At 38.4% G+C, this 23,779-nt stretch overlaps 2 protein-coding genes across 2 annotated transcripts; both read left to right on the top strand.

Moving 5' to 3' along the window:
- On the top strand, positions 1-7,270 carry LOC147547665 (serine/threonine-protein kinase BLUS1-like). Its single transcript, XM_086670853.1, has 22 exons — positions 1-403; positions 1,054-1,202; positions 1,485-1,691; positions 2,197-2,451; positions 2,552-2,676; positions 2,817-2,861; positions 2,959-3,040; positions 3,140-3,208; positions 3,297-3,467; positions 3,574-3,639; positions 3,774-3,842; positions 3,951-4,091; positions 4,205-4,278; positions 4,451-4,717; positions 5,150-5,241; positions 5,351-5,439; positions 5,585-5,707; positions 5,868-5,910; positions 6,014-6,048; positions 6,136-6,197; positions 6,335-6,386; positions 6,821-7,270. Exons 3-22 carry the CDS (start codon positions 1,524-1,526, stop codon positions 6,896-6,898), a joined length of 2,106 nt encoding a protein of 701 aa, XP_086526979.1. The 5' UTR covers positions 1-403; positions 1,054-1,202; positions 1,485-1,523; the 3' UTR covers positions 6,899-7,270.
- A 5,776-nt stretch (positions 7,271-13,046) lies between these two features.
- LOC147547664 (proline-rich receptor-like protein kinase PERK13) lies at positions 13,047-17,730 on the top strand. Its single transcript, XM_086670852.1, has 8 exons — positions 13,047-14,795; positions 15,481-15,987; positions 16,079-16,165; positions 16,259-16,329; positions 16,427-16,503; positions 16,613-16,751; positions 17,032-17,193; positions 17,269-17,730. The coding sequence occupies exons 1-8, from the start codon at positions 13,847-13,849 to the stop codon at positions 17,536-17,538; spliced, it is 2,262 nt and encodes a 753-aa protein (XP_086526978.1). The 5' UTR covers positions 13,047-13,846; the 3' UTR covers positions 17,539-17,730.
- The last annotated feature ends 6,049 nt before the right edge of the window (positions 17,731-23,779 follow it).

Below are 23,779 nucleotides of genomic sequence, written 5' to 3'. Positions count from 1 at the left end.
GATTTAGAGAATTCCAATGAGTGATCGTCTGCTCAGTCACTATCTCGACTGAATCCTAACTGGAATATGTGGTCGGACAAAATTTAAAGATTCAACCGGAATAATAACTAGACAGAATCCCTTGTTGTGAATTTTGATGCTTTTTAAGATATCAAAAATCTAATGGCAACTTAATGAGATCCCATTGGATGTACATCAGCCTCTACTTCCCCCTATATTTGAGGGTTTCTTTACTCACTCCGACCTTCTCCCTTTTTGTATTTCTGAAACTCAAAAAGAAAAATCTGACGAAGGTTTAGGCAGAAAAAGGCGGTCCCTTCGATAATTCCCTCACTACTCTCTTACCTCTTCAGTTAGTTAGTTTCTTCCTCGGTTAATCATCCATGGCGGAACACACTAATTAGTAAGAAGATCCAAAAGCCTCTCAGACTTGTTGTATTTGGGATAGTTTTGTTTCGATTACCCAATTGTGAACTGTTTATGGTTTTTAAAACGAAACCCTAGATCAGTGTTGAGGGCTTTCTACTCTTAAATGGATTGAAATTTATCTATATCTCTCTTGTGGGTAGTTTGATATTATCGATTTTGGACTCCTCATGCTTTAAAGGTTTCATCTTTGTGAAAAAAAAATTGGTTTTTTTGTTCAATTTGAGATAACAATGATGAGAATTGAAGGATTGTGGGAAATCGTATGTTGATTTTAGGGTTTACCCTTTACTATGAATTTGTTCTTCATTCAATTGCTCCATTCCTTGATACTGTTATGTACATTTCTCTCTCTCTCTCTCTCTCTCTCTCTCTCTATATATATATATATATATATATATACCACAGAGATTTTTAGAGTAGATGATTATGTTTTTTTTTCCTCAAATAACTTGATTTTGTTTTCTGCTATTATGTTTTTTTCCCTTTTCTATTAGACATTGCCTTGATCATGTTGGTATTTTAATCTGCAAAAATTGCTTGATGCCCATTTGGTTGTTATTGTTTGTGTTCATTTAGTAAAGTCAGCAAATGTTGGTTTGCTTACAGATTTTTCTCTGTCAACAGATATATTGAATTTCGAGCTTCTACTTGTGTCTTGCGTGAAATAGAGTTAACTGGTTTGTTAGAGGCAATTCCAACGCTGAGAGATGGATAGTACCAGAGAGTGATTTTTCGGGAGTATTTGGAGATATCTCTCACAACCCCCTTGACATGTAAGTTTGTTTATCTTTTTGGAGTTAAAGACAACATTTCTTGAAGTACTAATTGATCGACCGATGGTAATTTTGAGCACATTTGCTGAAGACTTTTGTACTAATCAGAGTCTTGTTATGATTTTGAGTTGTTAATTCATTAATCTTGCTATTCATTAGAAATAGTCACTTCTTTTATGAGTTGTTGTTTCATGAAAAGTTCCCGGTTTGAAAATTTGTATTGATTGAATACTGACTTGGTTAATGCGTTTTGACCTTATTCATGTGTTCTCGAATATTTAGATTATGGAGGCTGTTAATGATGTGCTACGATAAGGAAATATGGAACAAATACCCGAGAAGAAATTTCCGCTCAATTCGAAAGATTACAAGTTATATGAGGAAGTTGGTGAAGGTGTCAGTGCCACCGTGTACAGGGCTTTGTGCATTCCGATTAATGAGATAGTTGCTATCAAAGTCTTGGACCTAGAAAAGTGCAACAATGATTTGGTATGCCCTTAATTTGTTTGCTTATATAATGCTAGGATATGGATATGTTTATAATTTCATTCTGGTGCATATATTTGCTTATTAGTTGCCTATTCAGTTTAATCGTACTCTAAATCGACTTCGGCTATGAAATATCTGATCTATGGTATAAACAAACTAATTTAGTCTCTCTACCATAAATTTATCTAAGAGTTCCATAGCACCCAGCAAATCACAAAAAGGGCCAAGGGATCCTTTGTATCCCTCTGATTAAGGAACTCTCAAAGCTCTGGAGTGGTTCAAGAATCAAGATTGAGTAGGAGATGGCCCTACTCATGCCAAATGATGCAAAGAAGTCCCATTTTCACCTTTTCTGAAAAACAAAATGAAAAAAGATTCTAAAACTTCTTAGGTGCTTATCCTTGATTACCCGTGTTTGTTCAATACGGTAAATGTAATTATACTATCAGGATGAAGAAGTTGACTTTGTATTTATTTTTTAGTTGATTAATTAATGATTTTTTAGGATGGAATTCGTCGTGAGGTACAAACAATGATCTTGCTTGATCATCCCAATGTATTACGGGCACATTGCTCTTTTACAGCTGGTCGAAGCCTCTGGGTTGTAATGCCATACATGGCTGGTGGGTCTTGCCTTCACATAATGAAATCTGCTCATCCTGATGGTTTCGAAGAGCTTATTATTGCAACATTATTACGCGAGGTTCTTAAAGCTCTAGTTTATCTCCACTCCCATGGGCACATCCATCGAGATGTTAAGGTATCACACCGATAAAATATTCAGTTCCACTATTTGTGTGGTTAGTCTTTACCTATGTTTGTTATTTAGCTATACTTATTCTGACGCTTCTTTGTTGCAGGCTGGAAACATCTTAATCGATTTTGATGGTGCAGTCAAGTTAGCTGATTTTGGGGTATCAGCATGCATGTTTGATTCCGGTGATAGACAACGATCGAGAAATACATTTGTCGGAACTCCATGCTGGTGCTTTGTCGACCTTCTTTTGTTAATTTCTGGATTGATTTTCTTATCGAGATTCATCGTTTGTTTTGGTTTGTTAAAACCTTACAAATTCAGTTATAGACTTCATATTCATGTCGTGTTCTTTCTTTTTTTTGTTCCAGGATGGCTCCTGAAGTTATGCAACAGTTGCACGGATATGACTTTAAGTGAGTGCGTGACTAATCTCATCCATAATCTTGTAGGTTGAGTAATAAAAAACCTTTACGTTTAATCTCTTTTTAAAACTTAGGTTTTTGTGAACAGGGCAGACATTTGGTCATTTGGAATCACAGCACTAGAGCTTGCTCATGGTCATGCACCATTTTCTAAGTATCCTCCCATGAAGGTCTGTCTTTCTGGTTTATATTTTATACTGAAAGTTCAAAGATTATGCCTATTTGGAAAGCTATTTATATATTTTTGTTAACTTTTTTCTTCGTTGCAGGTTTTGCTAATGACGTTACAAAATGCACCCCCTGGTCTTGACTATGAGAGAGACAAGAAATTTTCGAAGGTTCGCATAATTCATTCGAGTCTTTAAAGTTGTGATAATATAAGTGTTGTGATATTTCCTAATTCTGTTTGTAACTTTGTATTTATAGTCTTTCAAGGATATGGTAGCTACTTGCCTTGTAAAGGACCCCAAGAAACGACCGAGTTCCGAAAAGCTTTTGAAGCACAATTTCTTTAAACATGCGCGTTCAAATGAATATCTAGCTCGAGCTATTCTCGATGGCCTTTCTCCACTTGGCGATCGTTTTAGGATGCTAAAGGTATATTGTTCATTTCAAGGTGTAATCGTGTCGATTTTGTATTATCTATATGAAAAAAGATGCAGTCATTTTACTGTTCCTGGTTTAAATTTTGTAACCTTTCCAGGAAAAAGAAGCTGACTTTCTTGCAGAAAATAAGGCAATGTATGGAGATAAAGACCATTTTTCGCAGGTGAAATTACCAACTTATATCTTTCTATCGTAACACTTGAAATATATCTGAAGAGTGAGTTGCTACTCTGAAAGCGAAGACATTAGATTTATTGCCAAAACAGTCCCTATACTGAAAATTTTGTCGGCTTGCAGCAAGAGTACATAAAAGGAATTAGCGGTTGGAACTTTAATTTAGAGGATTTGAAAAATCAAGCTGCCTTGGTAAGGAAATCAAATTGCTATATACGAAGTATTCATCATTAAACTCGTAAACAAGTTTTGGAAACAAGTGAGAATGTTATTAGCTTGATTGTTGTTTGCTATGTGCAGATTCAGGACTACGATGATGAGTCATGTAAAGACGATCTAGCTAAAAGCAAGGAAACTGATGGAAACGATGATGTTGGGGTTTTATCAGATGGACCGATCTTTGAAAGGGAGAAGCATCTAAAAGCTGAAGATACTCAAGAGGTTTCGTTTTCATTTTGGCTTTTCACTACCTTTAACTTATTTCTCTTTCCAAATTTGGGTCTTCTCACACCGTTCTCCTAGCTGTCTTAAAGGTCCATTTTCTTTGTCGGCAGGATGAATTCAACGTACTTCAAGATGTGGAGAATTCATTCGCTTCATTTCCTATTCGTCCTCTTGAGGCACTTAAGTATGTGTTTATTTTCTATGATATTTGTCTCAGTATTTATTATTTGCCGAAATAATTCCGTATTGTACTTATTTCTCTTCTAAATATACCACATACCATTTTTATAGTTGGGACATAAACTAGGTTGATAAAATGGTATTCATTAACTAATACGGTAATAACGTTAACACAGAGGTTGTTTTGATATTCGTGAGGGTGATATGGAAGCGAGTAGCTCAAGGAGCAAAGAAGATAACCTTCCGGAATCCCAACAACAGTTTCCGAGCCAACTGATAGAGGAGAATAAGGAGCCAACAGGGCATGTTGGTAATGATTTAGAAAGACGTTCATCGTTACCAAAACATATAATTTTTCGAGAGCGTATAAACTCCTTCAGTGGGTCACTTCTATCAGAGAATGTTTTTTCACCTAGTAAAAAGATCAATGGTAACTTAGACAGGTAAGCTAATAATTACTTTCGGGGCCTTTTACCCTATCGTGGTTTTTTATGGCAACATTTTGATTATCGAACAGGTTTTTATCTGTTTGCTAGTGTCTGAATCTAAGTCGTCTGCGTCTGACTTGTTCTGTTCAGGGGCACAACAACCATTTCAAGTTATTTCAAACAATGGCCTCTCAATTTAGACTTGTTATGTTTGCCGCAAATGAACCTAAAACAGCCTGAGTTAGTCATTGAAACGAGTCGGACACACAACTCAGAAAAAAAAATCCAGAAATCTAACTCGAGTGAGATTAGATGCCGGATGGACCGAACCAGATCTCAAATACGAAATTGATAAAAAACATCACCTTAGTTTATTTCGTTGTCTCTTTGGAGAAAAACCTCATACTTATTAGTAACAAGTAACTCCGATCTTGAAATATTTTGAAGGGAACATTTACTTCCCAAGTATCAATCAGAGCGGAATTACAGTGGCACGTTATTGTATCGTCAACAGAGGGAAGCCAACGTTTCTACATCTGGTATTCGTTGTCTATTGTCAAATTAGTATTACTTTTCTTAATCTTTCCTAATCTTACCTTTGATAGAGATTCCCAATTGTCTGTAATACTAATTCGATTCTCTTTTCAGCATCAAAGTATTCGGTCGGGAATACATCGCCGGAAGCTGTTGTTCAGCAAAAGGGCCGATTCAAGGTGACATCAGATATAAGTCCAAAGGTATACGGCGAAAAATTGATTCATGCATCAGACCATCTTCCATCGATAAAAATTATATTTGACAAAAAGTATATTTTTAAGAACGGATTGAAATTTATGTTTTAGGCAATTGGTTGGTAACCATTGCCACTGTTTCTCTCATCAGGCTGCCCGAAACAACCTGGTGAACCCATATTTTGGGGGTTCAACCACTCATGCACCGAGTCCTACGGCTGCATCGGTTCTTCAATCACTTCAGTTTCTTTTACAGCAGAATACTATACAAAGGGTACTAGAAATCTCTCTCTCTCTCTCTCTCTCTCTCTCTCTCTCTCTCTCTCTCTCTCTCTCTCTCTCTCTCTCTCTCTCTCTCACGCACACACACACACACACACATTATGTTATCATCTCGGCGAGATCACATCTTTCTTATTCGGATTCTTTTGCAGGAACTAATAATTAAATTGATGAAATTTGTGGGCAAACCCTCTGGTACTACCTGCTAGAGCACATACTCTTAATGTATACGCATTCGTCACTCCCTCAAAGAATTTAAGATGTCGAATTTGACTTATTCTTTTTTATGCATTTGCAGAATTAGGCGACGTGGGAATAAGTGATTCATCACAGGTATACAGACCTTTTTTTTGTTTGGGAACCCTCATCAAATATTTTGCCAGAAAGTTTATGTGAATCTTATAACTTTAAAATATGTAGATATTTCCAATGTCGGTTAAGGAGAAGGAATTGCAGGGTCAGGTCGTTTATCTGCAACAAAGGTACAAGAAAGATTTAGAGTTTCTTATATGTGTGTATATATGTATGTACATACATATATATATGTATGTATATATATATATATATAGTAATTAGCATGATTTTTAATCTGAATCAAACTCAATGTTCAATGTAACAGCATTGGAAGTCTCGTCGAGGAGTTGCAGAGACTTAAGATCCAAAATGCCCAGGTATAGTTATACGCCCATTAGCGGAGTTCCATTTCTTCAACCTTGTTTGACATAGATAAAATCCCACTGTCTTACTTAAATGGTTAACCCTCCATCCTTTTTGACCTCTTAAGTCCCACTATCAGAAGAAGTGGGGTTTTGAAGTGGAAGAACATAATAGACTCTCATGGCTGTGGGTGCCGAATCGTGGTCTTTAATCCCACGAACCAAGTCAAAGTTGAATCATCAAGCTTGGAATAATGTGTAGATCAATCGAGGTCTTTTCATCTACATAGTTGAAATCGTGATTATCTTTGAATTGTGTACCTCTCTCCCTATTCGATATGCAAAAGAATCCGAGATCGATTACTTAGCCTTCATTTTAATGCTTTAACTTTTCTTGAAGAAGACAAATATGCATAAAAAATTTATTATCTTTTTCTTTTTATCTGCAGATGGAGAGGCAATTGAATGTTCCGTCGATCAAGGAAGAGAAGAGAGAAGACGGAGAAAGAAAACAAAGCATGGGATGAAGAATTCCGTCCCTCTCTCCCATTAGAGCAAGACCGAGCAAGGTGACGTTCTTTGGAGCATACAACTTGTATGATTTCTCATTGTATTTTCTCCAGTGTACATTAATATTCTAGAAATGCAATGTGCATCATTGTCTCGTTCACCTCCCAATTTTGAGATATAATAGCTCGAAATGCTCGTTATTTAAAAACATAATCAGATTTATGGATATTTAACATTGAGAAGCTTTCTTTAACATTGATATTATGGTTTCATCTCTTTAATCTCAAGTGTCAGTTTAAAAAAAATAGTCTAGCAGTGTTGTAGATTTGAAGCTTTCTATTTGTTGAAACTACTACTAGTTAAAACACTGGCAATGAGCCGGAACAGAAGAATCATGTTCAGTAGTTGATGAAGCCCTGGAACCAATAGGATTGGAACCAAAGGTGGAATCCACAAAAAGCTAGTGGGATTGTTTCTATAAGCGGCCCACTTTTTTTTTTGTTCTAGACTGGTTGTTATGTAGGCATCTTAAGCATTCCTTCTTTTATTTTTTGTTGAGGAATCCCAAGCATTCCTTGACTTCATCTTCTTCCATATTCACTTAGAATTTTCTTCTCCATCTTCTTTGTCTTTTGAAAGGGTACAAAGATAAAATATCTCATTTTTGTTGAAAATCGGCTCTAAAAATCTTTTGTTTTTGATGATTGTCTTTTAATTTAGTGTTTGAAACTTTTTGGTGTGGTTCAAATTTAAAAGTGTTCATCATCAGTTTTGTATCAGTCTCATGAATACCACTTATAAGGTCATCACCAAATTGCTGGCTAATCGTCTCAAAGTGCTTCTCCCGGATATTATCTCTCCTTTTCAGGCAGCTTATGTCCCGGGTCGACAAATCACTGATAATATCATTATCAGTCAGGAGTTGACTCACTCTTTTAAGGTCATAAAAGGCTCTAAAAGCTATTTCGCCCTTAAACTGGATATGTCAAAAGCCTTTGACCGTATTGAGTGGGATTTTTTAGAGACTGTGATGAGTCGCATGGGTTTCTCTGATAAGTGGATTCAGATGATACATGAATGTATCTCGACGTCCACTATGGCGGTTCTTATTAATGGTAGGCCTGGACCTACCTTTAATGTTACTAGGGGCATTAGACAGGGAGACCCCCTATCCTCGTTTCTGTTCACCATTGCTATGGAAGGTCTGAGTAGACTGCTGGAGAGCGGATACGGGGAGGCCACTTTTCAGGGTTTCCAGCTTCCTAGGTCTAGTGTTCAGATCAAACATCTCCTCTTTGCTGATGACTGTATTATTTTTGGTCAGAATTCTCTGGATAATCTTTCTGTGCTCCAGAACATTCTGGATACCTTCTGCAAAGCCTCTGGCCAATTGATCAATTTTGAGAAATCCTCTGTCTTCTTTTCGAAGAATACTCATCCTAAGTTCAAGCGTATTATCATCAGAAACCTCAAAGTTCATCAATCTTCGGCGCTCGATAAATACCTGGGTACCCATCTGTTCATTGGTGCTAATAAAACTAGACTTTTTTCCTCTATCACTAATCAGATCCAGCACAAGCTCTCTAAATGGAAAGCTTCTCTTCTTTCTCAAGCTGGCCGCTCTATTGTGATCTCCACGATAGCTGCGGCTGTTCCCCGATACCAAATGCAATGCTTCGCGATCCCGAAAGGGGTAAGCAGACGCATTGAAGCCCTTCATAGGGCTTTCATTCACTGGGCTGCTATTTGTCGTCCCAAAAAGCTTGGTGGCCTTGGCTTTCGGCTTCCTGATCTTGACAACCAAGCTTTCCTTAGCAAATTAGTTTGGCGTCTTCTTAAAAACCCGAATTCTCCGTGGGCAAAAATTCTCAAGGCTAAATATTTCCGTAACGAGCAATTTCCTAAAGAAGCTAAACATCATCATTCTTGGCTGTGAAAGTCCATCTCAAAACATATTAGCAAAGTGTCTGATCTAGTCTTCTGGGATGTCAATCAAGGTACCAATATTAATGTTTGGCATGACTATTGGATTCCTCACCATCCTCCTCCGCTGTCCAACGATCATAATTGTCCGCTTTCTAAAGTGGAGCAACTTATTACCCATAACCATTGGAATACGAATATTTTATCTCAATATTTTAATGCTAATATATGTAATGCAATTTTGAGTATTAATCTGCAGGCACATCAGGTGGATATTGCTAGATGGTCATTAACTAAATCGGGTAACTTTACAATCAAATCCATGTATAACTTTTTACGATCAGAGAGAAACCAGAACGAAACAAAAGAGTGGAAATTTATTTGGGATTTGCTTGTTATTCCTAGAATCAAATTATTTGTCTGGAAATGTTGTACCAATAGCCTTCCAGTTCGGGACAAAATTAAAAAGTTCATTGGAGAAGTATACAATTGTGCCTACTGTAATGACAGGGAACTATGATAAATGTTCTTCTTCATTGTGACTTTGCTAAATCTGTATGGTTTTTATTTAATATTATCTCAGAACAAATAAATAGCTTGCAGGAATGGATTATCTCTCGGAAGGAAATAGACGAAGATTCACAGGTTCTTTTTTCAACTGTACTGTGGCACATATGGAAGGCAAGATGTGATAAATGTCTCTCCCATACCGACACTACTCACGAGATGATGATAACAAGGATTAGAGGTTCCCCAACACTTACCAGGTTTAATCAAACCAATGAGGAGGTTCAGTTTAATGCGCAGTCGAGCCACCACTCATCATCTTTTGTCCAGATCAATGTTGACGCTTCGTTCGTAGATGTAACCGAAAATGCTGGAGTTGGTTGTTTCATGTAAGACGAGCATTCAGTTTTTGTTGCAGCTTCAGCTTACGAGGTCAGGGGTCAGAATGCCGAAGAATGTGAATGTTGGGCTACCATTAAGGCATTGGAGTGGGCCAAACTCAACAACATTCCATGCATTCGAATTGAGAGTGATAATGTCAATATTATTAGGCGAATACGCAACAATCAATCAACGGTCTACTGGCAATCGGAGAACCTTATGCAGAACATACACCAGCTAGCAGATGAATTAGTTGAAGTAGTTTTCTCTTTAATTTATCCCGAGGGAGAGTAACACGAGGGCGGATCAGTTAGCTAAATGGGGTCGAATGCATGAAGGCAACTGGATGTGGCTTTCGGAACAGGCATATCGGGAGGCTGTTCTTTCTGTTTAGTTTTTTATTTTCTGTTTTCTCAACAAAAAAAAGAAAAAATTATCCTGTTTTATATAGACGACCAGAAAAATTAGAAATTTTTTTTTTTGAGATAAACCAGAATTTCGTTGATAGAATGATTGCAATGCAACAAATTACATGGTTTTGATAGTTTTGACTCCTTTGAGTACAACATGGATTTACTGAAGTAAATAACAACACGAAACTAACAAAAGTAAAGACAACATGAAGGATAAGGAGTACAAAAGTGCAAAATGACATAAAAAGGCTTTAAAGGTCACAAATTAAGGATCCTAAAGATCACGAAGGAGACCCTAAAGGTCGTGAATTTTATTATACATTAATATATGTAATCAGGATTTGTGCCCTGATTCTCGAGTAAGTTGAAGCTCTTTTTGTTGTTGTTGTTGTATATGTTACCACCGACATCACCGTCGGCATAACGTTTTCTCCTTCTTCTGTTTGGTGATTTGGGTATTGATTTAATAAAGTTTTATCATCTTCTTCTTCTTCAACTTCTTGATTCTGATTCGAATTCATCATATAGAACAAAAGAAAACCCACAATTCCAAAAACACTGTATACCCAACAACAGAAAAACTGGAACTGAAAGTACAGAAAAATCGAAAAAAGTAATAGGTTTTCTTATTTCTCATACAAAGAGAGAGAGAGAGAGAGAGAGAGAGAGAGTGTGTGTGTGTGTGTGAGAAATTGATTTTCTCATCCAGCAATAACAATTACAACCAAAATAGATGAGAACCAAGCCTAGACCCAAAAGCAATACAATAGTAGCAGGAAGGAAAAAGAAATTCCGGCGAAGGGTTGTCTCTTTGCCGGAGGAAATCTAAGATCTAAAACGGTTTTCTCTCTGTGAAAGTAGTTTTTGTCTCTTTCTATCTTTTTCAATTTCTCAATTTTGGTGAAGTCTTCTAGCCATTATAAATTTTATATGGACAACAATTTTTAAGGGGACAAAAATTATATTATTTTTCACTCCAGTCTTCTAAGAATGGGAGTTTTTATTTTAAGTCTTTTTCCTCCATAAATTCTAGACCTTATTCTTCTTCTTCTTCGTCACCAACAAAATCTGTAGAGAGAGAAACTTCAGAGACATTGTTGATCATGGTACCAAGAAAATCAAAGGAAGTTGTTGAAGAATCTTCCCTAAAAATGAACTGTTGAAGAAAACCAACCCAATCTATGACAGATTTGGTGTTCTTCATGAACACTAAACCCTTTAAAATCAAAAAATAAAATCCTAAAAAGTTGATTTGTGGTACCAAAACAAGAAGCAAGTACGCTCGTATTTTGTGGCAAACAACAAGAAATCTGTGTATATTTTCGTGGCAAATTACAAAAAATCTATCCATATTTTTGTGGGAAAACTCCAGAATAAGTAGTAAATTTTCGTAGATTTTTCACGAAATTCTGGCAGCCGACTCTTTCACTCCGAATTTTGCTCATGAAATGGTTTTTGATTATTCCAAACTACAAAAACAAAAATACATAGGTCTCATCAATATCATTAATCTTTACTATAAAAACGACTAAAAGAACTTCTTTGAATGGAGATTAAGGGGTTTCATCTTCCTCATCCACTTAGAGTTTGCTAAATTAGATAATGAAGTGGTAGAAATTGTATCTTTTTGTAATAGAAAGGTTTCCAACTGGAACCAATCAGAGTGAATTGACTAGAGTACATAACATTAGACAGACATCCACATTAAAATAAAAGTAGGGTTATATAGTAATTGACCGCCAGTTATTTAGCGATATTAGGATTACACCCCAAAATGAAAAAAAAAATATGTATAGCGTTGACCTCCATTCTCGATTTTTCCGTTAAATATCAGTTAAGTGGTCCGAGTGGCAACCACACGTGTGACTTACGACAAAAATACCTTTCATGAAATATTTAGGTTATTTATACATTGACCCCCCAGTTATTTAACAATTTTAGAATTACGCCTTCAAAATGAAAATATGTCTGAGATTGACTCTCATTCTCGATTTTTCCGTCAAAATCAGTAAAGTGAGCCGCTTGCCAACCACATGCATAAGTTTTTTTTATATTACAAGTAACAAGTCTAAGACTAACTAAGGAGTAGATTTTGTATATAACAATTATATATCTGAGACCTTTTCTAATCTCTCTAACCAATCAGACTTAGTATGTGGATGACCAGATACCGGGTTACCTTTTTTTTATGTGTTTTCCGTCGGTAGTCTATCTAATATATCTAGCCAGATGGGTCGAACCCGTCTCGGACTTCGGATAACATATTTTTCTTACTATTTCTGGCTTATTTGAATCGGACTCTCGAACTAACTTTGAGTTCATGGAGCAATCATAAAAACTATCTCTCAAAACCTATAGAAATATGAGGATTATGAAAACGCACGTGAACTTTTTAATTGGTATTTGACGAAAAAATCGAGAATGGGAGTTAACCCAAAGTATTTTTGTTTTGGGGGTGTATTCCTAATATCATTGAATAGTTGGGGCTCAATGTATAAATAACCTAAATATTTTATGAAGGGTACTTTTGTCATAAGTCACACATGTGGTTGGCACGCTAACCACTTAATTGATATTTAACGGAAAAATCGAGAATAGAGGTAATGTCATACACATTTTCATTTTGGGGATGTAGTCCTAATATCACTAAATAAGTCTAAATAGGGGCACCCATTGGTTTTTCTAGCCGTTAAGTTCGTTGGGAATTTATGTCATTTTGTCAGAAAAAATGACTTAGATAATTTTCCTTTGGGAAGTTTTTTATAGGGCCTCCCCAATTTTGTTAAAAGGCCTCCTCATGAACCATTTCACTCGGTAAATTATCATTGAGGGGGACCCTTTTAACAAAAATGAGGGGGGTGTATTCCTCATACATCACAAGTTAGATAAAAATAAATAATTTGATTTCTGATTTGAGTCGATTCAAACTTCGACCCTTTAGGAACATGGAGCTGAAAAAGAAACTACAAAGAGGAGTATAAGAGTATCGTCATTTCGTCCATCACTCTTTAGTGCAACAGTTGGTTACGCCTCTTAAGTTTATGAGGTAATGAGATCGCAGTGGAAGCAATTTCTCATCAAAATTTATAATTTAGACAATCTATAAAGTAACTAATATAATAAATTTGTCGGGCTTTATGCCTCCCTCGTGCGTGGGGCTTTAGGCTCTTTCAATTTTAAACCAATTGAAGTTTTCAAAAAGTCGTTAATGCCCAAAGGAAAGGACCCAACAAATTACCCGCTAAAAATTGTAGTGTATCAAGAAAAAAGAACCGCCAGAAACGGTTAATGGTGAATTAGGGCTGACGAAATCGGAGTTCACCTCCACAATCCCATGAAGAAGATGATTTAAAAGCAGAAAACAAATTGCGAGGTGAACCGAGATTTTAGGGTTGTGGTTGGTAAAGAATAGAAACCTAAATTTGTCAAAAGTTTGGGCGCTCACTGATTTTGGGAAATTGAAGACAAATTTGTTCAGAATCTCTCTTTCTCTCTCTAGTTTCTCTCTCTAGAAGAAGAATGGTTGAATGAAGGTTTAGTGTTGATCAAGATTACAGAGAACAGGTTTCCCTTTTACTTATGATTTGTATGATTAGGGTTTCCTGTTCTTATTATTCATTTGTTCAAGTTAATATTGAAAGAAAGGTTGAATCTTTTTTCTTTTTTCCCCCTTTTCACATTTGAAATTTTCTGATAAGAACAGATTTGATCATTTACGAAAATTTGGGATTTAGAGAAAGAATGTCTAATTCGGGTGGATCTCCAAATGGTAATGAAGAATCACAAAATTCTGAATCTTCATCTTCAAATTCAGGATCTTCATCTTCAAATTCTGAATCTTCATCTTCAAACTCTGAATCTTCATCTTCAAACTCTGAATCTTCATCTTCAAATTCAAATTCTGGATCTTCATCGCCACCCAGTGGTGAGAATTCCTCCCCATCTGATTCTTCGTCCAATAGTCCGCCATCTCAAGACGGTCCATCTTCAGATTCAAATTCGGAGTCTTCGTCTTCAAAATCTGGTTCATCGTCGAGTCCTTCGGAATCCAACCCTTCCCCACCATCAAATTCAGGATCTTCATCCTCGCCACCGAATTCAGATTCAGGCTCTTCATCTTCACCACCTCCACCACAATCACAATCAAATTCTAATTCTGATTCCCCACCTTCTGAATCATCAAAAGGTTCAAATTCATCACCCTCGAACTCGAATTCTAATTCCTCACCTTCTCAATCATCAGAAGGTTCAAATTCATCACCCTCAAACTCGAATTCGTCACCTTCATCATCAGAAGGTTCTCAATCACAATCACCACCTACAAATTCACATAAATCATCTGACAATCAACAATCAGGAAACCCATCTCGTGAGTCTCCAAATTCACAAGCATCCCATAATTCTCCTCCCTCATTATCGTCTCGTACATCAGATCGCGTCCCAGAGTTAAGCCCTCCTTCGACACACTCGAGTCATAGTTCGTCTACCCCAACAAGCAGAAGTTCTACCCGTTCGTCGGACTCAAGTGACAATTCCTCAGCTGCAACTGTTGCTGGTATTACAGCTGCAGGAGTGCTAGTCATTGCATTGATTAGTCTTCTTTTTGTGATTACGCGAAAGAAGAAAAGGCGGACTCAGGATTATTACGACCCTTATGGACCTCCGCCTCCTAATTTTTCGGTAAATGCAGGTAATGAACTTGGACTATTCTCACAGGCAACCTTATTTGGCACTCTTTGAGCTTAACATGTGCCTTTTGTTAGGTGACCTGGTACAGGTGTGACCATTGGGCCTATCACGTGTGTATGGGTGTGATCCATATGCCTTACTTAGCTGCAAGTGGTTTTGGACCTATCTCACTCCCAAATCAATTGGCAATGAGTTGAGAGACCCTAAGAATTATATTGTTGATCCACGTGGGACTATTATCACAGACCACCGTATTGTGGCGCTCTTTGAGCTTAACAGGTGCCTTTTGATAGGTGACCTGGTGCACGTGTGACCGTTGGCCTGTCACGTGTGTATGGGTGTGGTCCAAGGGCCTTACTTGGCCGCAAGTGGTTTTGAGCCTATCTCACCCCAAACGCTAGCTCGAGATGTAAGTTTTCCCTCACACTTATAAAGTGACCACCCCCTCCCACTAACCAATGTGAGACTAACACCAACAATGTGGGCTTAGCTAGTCTAACACCATATTAAGTTTGTGGACATCCAACTCATAACCAATTGGCCATGAGTGAAAAATCCCAATATATTATATTGTTGATCATGATATTTTCATTTGTTCATGTGGAACTAGTCTCAAAAGGAATACTTTCATTTTACCTAGCGATTGATAATACAAAACCTAAGATTTGACATTTTTCAAATGATAGATGGGTATTACTATGGACCGCAATATTCGCAGCAACAACGGCAGCAACACTCACAGCAACACCCACAGCAACATTCACAGCAATACTCAATGGGGATGAACTCGCAAGAATATTATGGTGCGAAACCACCACCTGCTCCTGTCGGTATATATAGCAGCGGTAGCTATAGAGGGCCAGAATCGGGTGTTTTAGGTGGTTCAAAATCCTGTTTCACCTATGAAGAGTTAATGGGAATAACAGAAGGATTTTCTCGCAAAAATGTTATCGGCGAAGGTGGATTTGGAGCTGTATATAAAGGTTCCCTACCAGATGGGAAGCTAGTAGCAGTGAAGCAACTGAAAGCCGGAAGTGGACAGGGTGAGCGTGAGTTCAGAGCGGAAGTTGAAATCATTAGCCGTGTTCATCATCGGCATTTGGTTTCTTTGGTTGGATACTGCGTAGCTGAAACTCAAAGGTTGCTTGTATACGAATTTGTTCCAAATAATACTCTCGAACATCATTTACATGGTAATTATATATCGATATCAATGTTATCTATGTACATGCCACAGCTTCTTTCTGTTGTGATTAATATTTTCGATATGATGGTTATGTCCAGGGCAAGGAGTCCCCATGATGGAATGGTCGAAAAGACTGAAAATTGCTGTCGGTGCTGCTCGTGGGCTGGCATATTTACATGAAGACTGTATGTAACCTCTTTTTTTTTTTCTTCGTTCCCATATTTTCCGTGAATATTATTTTCGTTTAAGCTCAAGTCATTATCCTATTTGTTTTCTAGGTCATCCAAAGATCATCCATAGAGACATAAAGTCCGCTAATATCTTAATAGACGACGTTTTTGAAGCACAGGTAATGATATTAACCTTTGTATAATCTTAGTTTATCTATTCATTAACCTGTTTTCATATTGAAGTGGTATGCCCTTGAACCTTTGATCACAATGCAGGTTGCGGACTTTGGGCTCGCCAGACTCTCAAATGACACTAGTACCCATGTGTCTACACGAGTTATGGGGACATTCGGGTGGGTTAAAACTTTGTTTAACGAGTCCCTCAATCATTTCATTTTTGGATATTTGGGTGGTTCTCTATTTAGTATATAGCACTTCTTTTGATATTCAACCTGGTTTCAGGTACATGGCACCAGAGTACGCATCAAGTGGCAAATTGACTGATAGATCAGATGTGTTCTCGTTTGGAGTTGTGCTTCTAGAGCTGGTGACTGGACGTAAGCCTATCGATCAGGATCTTGACGAAAGTTTGGTTGAGTGGGTGAGTCTAAACCTGTCAAACTTTCTTTAGTTTCTTGTAAAGTTCAACACTTTTTCTCCATGGTTGTGAGATATCAGAGGAAAATAGGGAACCATGGATTAGCCAGCCCGTGCTAACATTTTAACGTGTTCCTCAAGCCAGTTAAAAGCCCTTTATGGAATTGTTATCTGGAAGAAGCATATTCGAATTGAAATTGACTATTAGTCTAGAACTATTCGTGCCAGATTCTAGTTCCTGATTCTTCTTTTGTGAACTAATCTTATGTTTAACTCTCATGCAGGCCCGGCCAGTGTTGCAGCAGGCCCGCGAAACTGGAGATTACTCGGAATTAGTGGACCCGAGGCTTGAAAAGAGATATGTTGAAGAGGAGTTGATCAGAATGGCAGAGACAGCTGCTGCTTGTGTTCGCCATTCTGCTCCAAAAAGGCCCAGAATGGTGCAGGTATCCAGATTTTGTTGCTTTAGTTTTTATCTTATCTTTGAATCAAGTGTTGATATTCTTTTGCTCCTCTCTCAGGTGTTAAGGGCACTAGACACAGATGGTGATATGCCCGATATAAGCAACGGTGTTAAAGTGGGTCAGAGCACTATTTTCGAGTGTGGCCCAAATTCAGATCTTCAGAAATTTCGAATGATGGCGTTTGGTAGTGATGAGAGTTCTGAATATGACATGTGTAGTGCGAACTTTAACTCTAGAGAGATGTCTACGAAACCTTCAAGTTCGTGGAAGTCGGCCGATTCGGGAGAATTAGAAACTCGTCCTATAAACCCACGACGTGGGTACTAGTGGAATTACTTTTCCAATAACCAACCGATATAGAGAAGAAAAACATGAGTTTTCCTATGAGATGTATATAGACGAAATGGGTAAGAAAAATGTCTCCACGAACGGAAGACAAATTACTAATTTGCCCTTTGCTTTGAATAGACTCTATAGTTAATGTATAAACATTCTATTGTGAATCATTTTTTGCTCAAACAATTTTTCATTTTATTTTTATGAGAAGCTTATACAAAGTTTATCTTTTGTTTATTTCCTTGCATATGATTTGGGAGGAAACTAATCTTAAGCAAATATAGAGGCAAATTAGCTTCTCGGGACCCTTGTGTTGGAAGGTCCACTCCACTCGGCCAAACCGAGTGGACTTGGTCCAAATAGGAATCCTACTACAACTAGGATTCCTTAGTTATTAGGATTGTAATTTAGATTAGTTTAGGATTAGTTTAGATAAGTTTTGATTACTTTAAACTCTTCATCATGTAAACCTATATAAAGAGGTTCATTCATATTGTAATATAGAAGTTGTAAGTGAATAATATAACCAAGGTATTTACCTAAACTATTGTCTCTCTTCACCATCAACTATTATCCTTCTCGGCTCTCACCCGAAGCTCATCATCATCTCGATTGTTTACTCAAGATCATCATCTTCCTCTCTCGGCTATCACAACCGAGATAGAGTCTCCTTCACACTCGGTTATACCCGAGCATCATCACTCTCGGTCTTCACCAAGAGTTGTTATATAGCTCTCGGCTATAACCGAGACACTCTCCCTCTCGGTCATCAACCGAGAACATCACCTCCTTCATCTCCACTCGTTACACTCGAGTGTTTTATCATTCAAAGGTTTAACCTTTTCACATGGTATAAGAGCCTTCAAATTCTTTTTTTTCTCTTGAATCATGACTACTCCCGAAGCTTCTGAAACTTCTCAAGTTCATGCTACCATTAATAGTGGACCGTTTGAGGTTCACCACTCGGATTCTCCCACCACGATGCCTTCAGCAACTACTCTCACACCGGAGCAATACCAATCTATAATTGCCTTATTGGAACAAAACAAACAGCCCACATCTTCTCATGGTACCACTAAAGACCCTCACGTCAATCTTACAGGTAAGTATTATTCTTCTTTTCATCCTCCTTGGGTTATTGATTCCGGTGCCGCTAAACACATATGTTCGGTTTTATCACGTTTTTCTTCATATTCTCTTGCTCCTCCGGATTTATTTGTTAGACTACCCGATGGATCAAGAGTTAAGGTTCACCATATTGGTTCGGTCTATTTTTCCAATAGATTTTATTTACAAGATGTGCTTCATATTCCATCTTTTCAATTTAATCTCATATCTATATCTCAAATTTCTAAATCTCTTCGTTGTACCGTCTTATTTGACGATGACTTATGTCTTTTTCAAGACCGAACAACGAAGATGGAGATTGGGCATGGTAGTCTCCATGATGATCTTTACTTCCTCCGCACGGAGCGTCAAATTTTTTCCGTTTCAAATTTATTTCAAGATAAACCTAGTCATGAGTCTTTTTCTTTATGGCATTGCCGTTTAGGCCATCCATCTTTCTCTCGTTTTCAATTTTTTAATTCTAGACTTCCATGTATGAATTTTAAATCCTTATCAAATAAAGTGCCGTGCGATATATGTCCGCTTTCTAAGCAATGTCGATTGCCTTTTCCTTCTAGCACTACTTCTTCCACTCATATATTTGAGTTAGTTCATGCCGATATATGGGGTCCCTTTCCGGTTCCCTCCACCTCCGGGTGTCGTTATTTTTTGACCCTTGTTGACGATTTTTCTCGTTGTACTTGGATATTCCTTCTAAGTTCTAAATCGGACTCCACCATGAAAATTAGGAATTTTTCTAATTATGTTCATACACAATTTAACTGTGTGATAAAAACAATTAGATCAGACAATGGTTCTGAGTTCATGAATCATTCCCTCCAAAGTTGGTTTCTTGAAAAAGGAATCACCCATCAACGTAGTTGCACTTATACACCTCAACAAAACGGTGTTGTTGAGCGAAAACATCGCCATATTCTTGAAGTCGCTAGATCTTTACGACTTCAAGCTCACCTCCCTCTTTCGTTTTGGGGAGAATGCGTTCTAACCGCCGTCTATCTCATTAATAAATTACCCACACCAATCCTTGATGGGAAATCCCCTCATGAAATCCTCATGGGTGCTCCTCCGAATCTTTCACACTTACGTGTATTCGGATGCCTTTGCTATGCCCGTATCCCTTTGGTCAAAACCAAGATGGACGCCCGGTCCTCCGCCGGCATTTTTCTTGGCTACCCAAGTGGACAAAAGGGTTACCGTATCTACGACATCTCTACTCAACGTATTTTCATCTCACGAGACGTTACATTCTTCGAGAGCCGCTTTCCTATGGCTTCTCCACCTCCGGCACAAGCTCCTCTCGCCGACCCGTCTCCATCCCTCTCTATTGATGATGACGGAACCTTTGATTTTCCGGTGAATACCGAGCCTCCTCCCGATTCACCGTCCGACAGCAGCAGGTTCACCGAAGAACCCACTGACCCTGTCGTCCCGGTTTTGGATACTGTTTCAGGGGTGCCTCCAGACACCCCTGGTAACACACCTTCGGGGGTGCCGACAGAAAACCATTCTTTCCCTTCGGGGGTGCCTACAGATATCTCTACCGAGCTCCCTGATTCAGGGGTGCCGACAGATTATTCTAACACACACCCCGCTTCAGGGGTGCCGACAGAACCCCCTGTCACCACTCCCGGTTCGGGCTCTTCTCTTCCACCGCCCGCGACCGGTGTTCCCACTTCCGGCGCTCCCGACGTTGACTCCGGCAGACCGGTTCGGTCTCGTCAACCACCTAGTCATCTCAAAGACTATGTTTGCTCCAACACCACTACCGTCAAGTATCCACTTGAAAACTATTTTTCTATAAATTCCTTTTCAACTTCTCATCAACAATTTCTTTCCTCGGTCTTGTCCTCGACCGAACCCACTTCCTTCACCCAAGCAATGAAATCTTCTCATTGGAAGGAGGCCATGGCTAAGGAAATTTCGGCCTTGGAAGATAACAAAACTTGGACTCTCACTAGCTTACCACCCGGCAAGAAGCCTATTGGTTGTAAGTGGGTGTATAAAGTTAAATTCAAATCCGATGGTTCTATAGAACGATATAAAGCCCGCCTAGTAGCCAAAGGCTACACCCAAATCGAGGGGTTGGATTATAATGACACCTTCGCTCCAGTTGCCAAATTAGTAACTGTTCGTGTCCTTCTTTCAATTGCCGCCATTAAAGGTTGGAATCTCCATCAATTGGATGTCAATAACGCCTTTCTTCAAGGCGACCTTGATGAAGAAGTATACATGAAATTACCCCCCGGTTTTTCATCTCAGGGGGAGTCTAAAGTATGTCGTCTCCATAAATCACTTTATGGTCTCAAGCAAGCCTCCCGACAATGGTTTTCAAAATTTTCCTCCGTTCTCATCGAACGTGGCTTTTCTCAGTCTAAAAGTGACTATTCTCTTTTCACCTTTAGATCTCACTCCACTCAAATCTATGTCCTCGTCTACGTAGACGACATAATCATCACGGGAAATAATGATCATGCTATTTCCCAATTAAAAATATTTCTAAATAAAGCCTTTTCACTAAAGGATCTGGGCCGCCTACAATACTTCCTTGGTATCGAAGTATCTCGCTCATCACAAGGCATATTTCTATGTCAAAGGAAATATGCTCTTGATATTTTAAAAGATTCTGGACTCACCGCTGCACGTCCTTCTGAGTTTCCCATGGAACAAAAATTACGTCTCAGTCCCACTGACGGTACACCTTTACCAGATCCGTCAGTTTACCGCCGTCTCATAGGCAGGTTACTTTACTTAACGGTTACACGACCGGATATCACTTTTGCCGTAAACAACCTCAGTCAGTTCATGCAAACACCTAGCCAAGTACACTTAGACGCAGCTCATCGCGTTCTACGATACTTGAAGGGTACTCTTGATAAAGGAGTCTTCTTACCCGCAGACAGCTCTCTCCATATTACAGGATACTGTGATTCGGATTGGGCAGGCTGTCCTTCAACCCGTAGATCTACTACTGGGTATTTCACAATGTTGGGATCCAGCCCTCTCTCCTGGAAATCAAAGAAGCAACCCACAGTTGCAAAATCTTCGGCAGAAGCAGAATATCGAGCTTTAGCCATCCTCACATGCGAATTACAATGGCTCAAGTATTTACTACTTGATTTTGGAATCAATCACTCTGACCCGATGACAGTTTACTGTGACAATCGGGCCGCTCTCCACATTGCTGATAATCCCGTCTTCCACGAACGTACAAAACACATTGAGATAGATTGTCACATCGTTCGTGAAAAGATTAAAGACAACGTCATTGCCACACGCTTCACCAGTACAGAAAATCAGTTAGCGGATATCTTCACAAAGCCACTTGGGGCAGAACCGTTCAAGAACATTATTGGCAAGTTAGGCGTTACTTCCATTCCCGCTCTAACTTGAGGGGGAGTGTTGGAAGGTCCACTCCACTCGGCCAAACCGAGTGGACTTGGTCCAAATAGGAATCCTACTACAACTAGGATTCCTTAGTTATTAGGATTGTAATTTAGATTAGTTTAGGATTAGTTTAGATAAGTTTTGATTACTTTAAACTCTTCATCATGTAAACCTATATAAAGAGGTTCATTCATATTGTAATATAGAAGTTGTAAGTGAATAATATAACCAAGGTATTTACCTAAACTATTGTCTCTCTTCACCATCAACTATTATCCTTCTCGGCTCTCACCCGAAGCTCATCATCATCTCGATTGTTTACTCAAGATCATCATCTTCCTCTCTCGGCTATCACAACCGAGATAGAGTCTCCTTCACACTCGGTTATACCCGAGCATCATCACTCTCGGTCTTCACCAAGAGTTGTTATATAGCTCTCGGCTATAACCGAGACACTCTCCCTCTCGGTCATCAACCGAGAACATCACCTCCTTCATCTCCACTCGTTACACTCGAGTGTTTTATCATTCAAAGGTTTAACCTTTTCACACCTTGTGAGGCTTCCAAAACACGTAAGGCTGGAAATGAAGTATGAACAACTTAGAGATGATGAAAGCGAAATCAAGATCAAAGCTACCGAATTGGCTTAAATTTGGCATGGTCTCTATCAGGGTCGTCCCAAACGTTTCGAAGGCCCCAAGTGAATTTAGGGCCCTATACAATACATGTAGAAAAATAAATAAAATTCCTAATGGTGCTTTTTTTTTGATGAAGAAAATTCCTAATGATGCTAAGAGGAGGATTTGAACCCTTGATTTCTTGGGCAAACTATAAACTCTTAACCACTAAACTTCAACTTAAATCATATAATGAATCTATTTAAGATATTATTATTATTTTGAAAGTTACATACAAAATTCGAAATATGAAGTCTTTAATTACGTTAGGTCCAAGCGACCGCTTTAGTTGCTTTGTGTCGGGACTGCCCCTTGTCTCTAATATGGGTTCGAAACTGGATCGAAGATCTTTTTGTCCTTTACTTCACAAGAAGAACCAAGGACAAAGGGTGTTTGTGGTTAAGTTCCTTCATTTATTGGGTGACCCAACTTGGGTAAATGAGGAGAGGGACAGAAGAATATGGACATGACATAAAGATGGTAGATTTTCTATCAATTCTTGTTATTACACAATTTTAGAGCTAAGCCTATATAGACCATATAGGAATACTCCTTTTCTTTTTTTTTTTCCTTTTTTTTTTTTTGTTAATGCCCTTTCAATGATTCCATTCCATCAAAAGTTTCTTAAGTCTAATTTGGGCAATTACTTTAAGATAAGTCACAATAATCATTGTTCTCATTTTCCTAGCTTATGCTTTAACATGAGCTAGACAAACATTACTTTCTAAGGTAATCCGCTAAGACATGATGTGCAAATTAGAGGCATGGAAGAAGATAACAGACCATGAAGCTTAGTACTAACAAAAACGAAAGTGTGACGATTTTACCTTAACGTGGATTCTTGACAGATTTAGGTGGACGAGCAGTATCAACACTGACAAAAGTGAAATCTATTTTTCTCTCTAAATCAGGTTCATCTACTTAAACTAGTTGAGATTCCGTCACTTGAAGATTTTGGTAGACAAACCCAGTTGTATTCCTAATTTCGGCAATTGTATTGTTCATTGGCACACGGTAAGTGCCACGTTACTATTTGGCCCACG

The sequence above is a fragment of the Eschscholzia californica genome, unplaced genomic scaffold, assembly GCF_041429995.1.
Source record: "Eschscholzia californica isolate CP2 unplaced genomic scaffold, dmEscCali1.0.p SCAF_3, whole genome shotgun sequence".
NCBI classification, from domain to species: Eukaryota; Viridiplantae; Streptophyta; class Magnoliopsida; order Ranunculales; family Papaveraceae; genus Eschscholzia; species Eschscholzia californica.
Note: the sequence above shows the minus strand (reverse complement) of the source record. Positions and strands in the feature narration are given on the sequence as shown.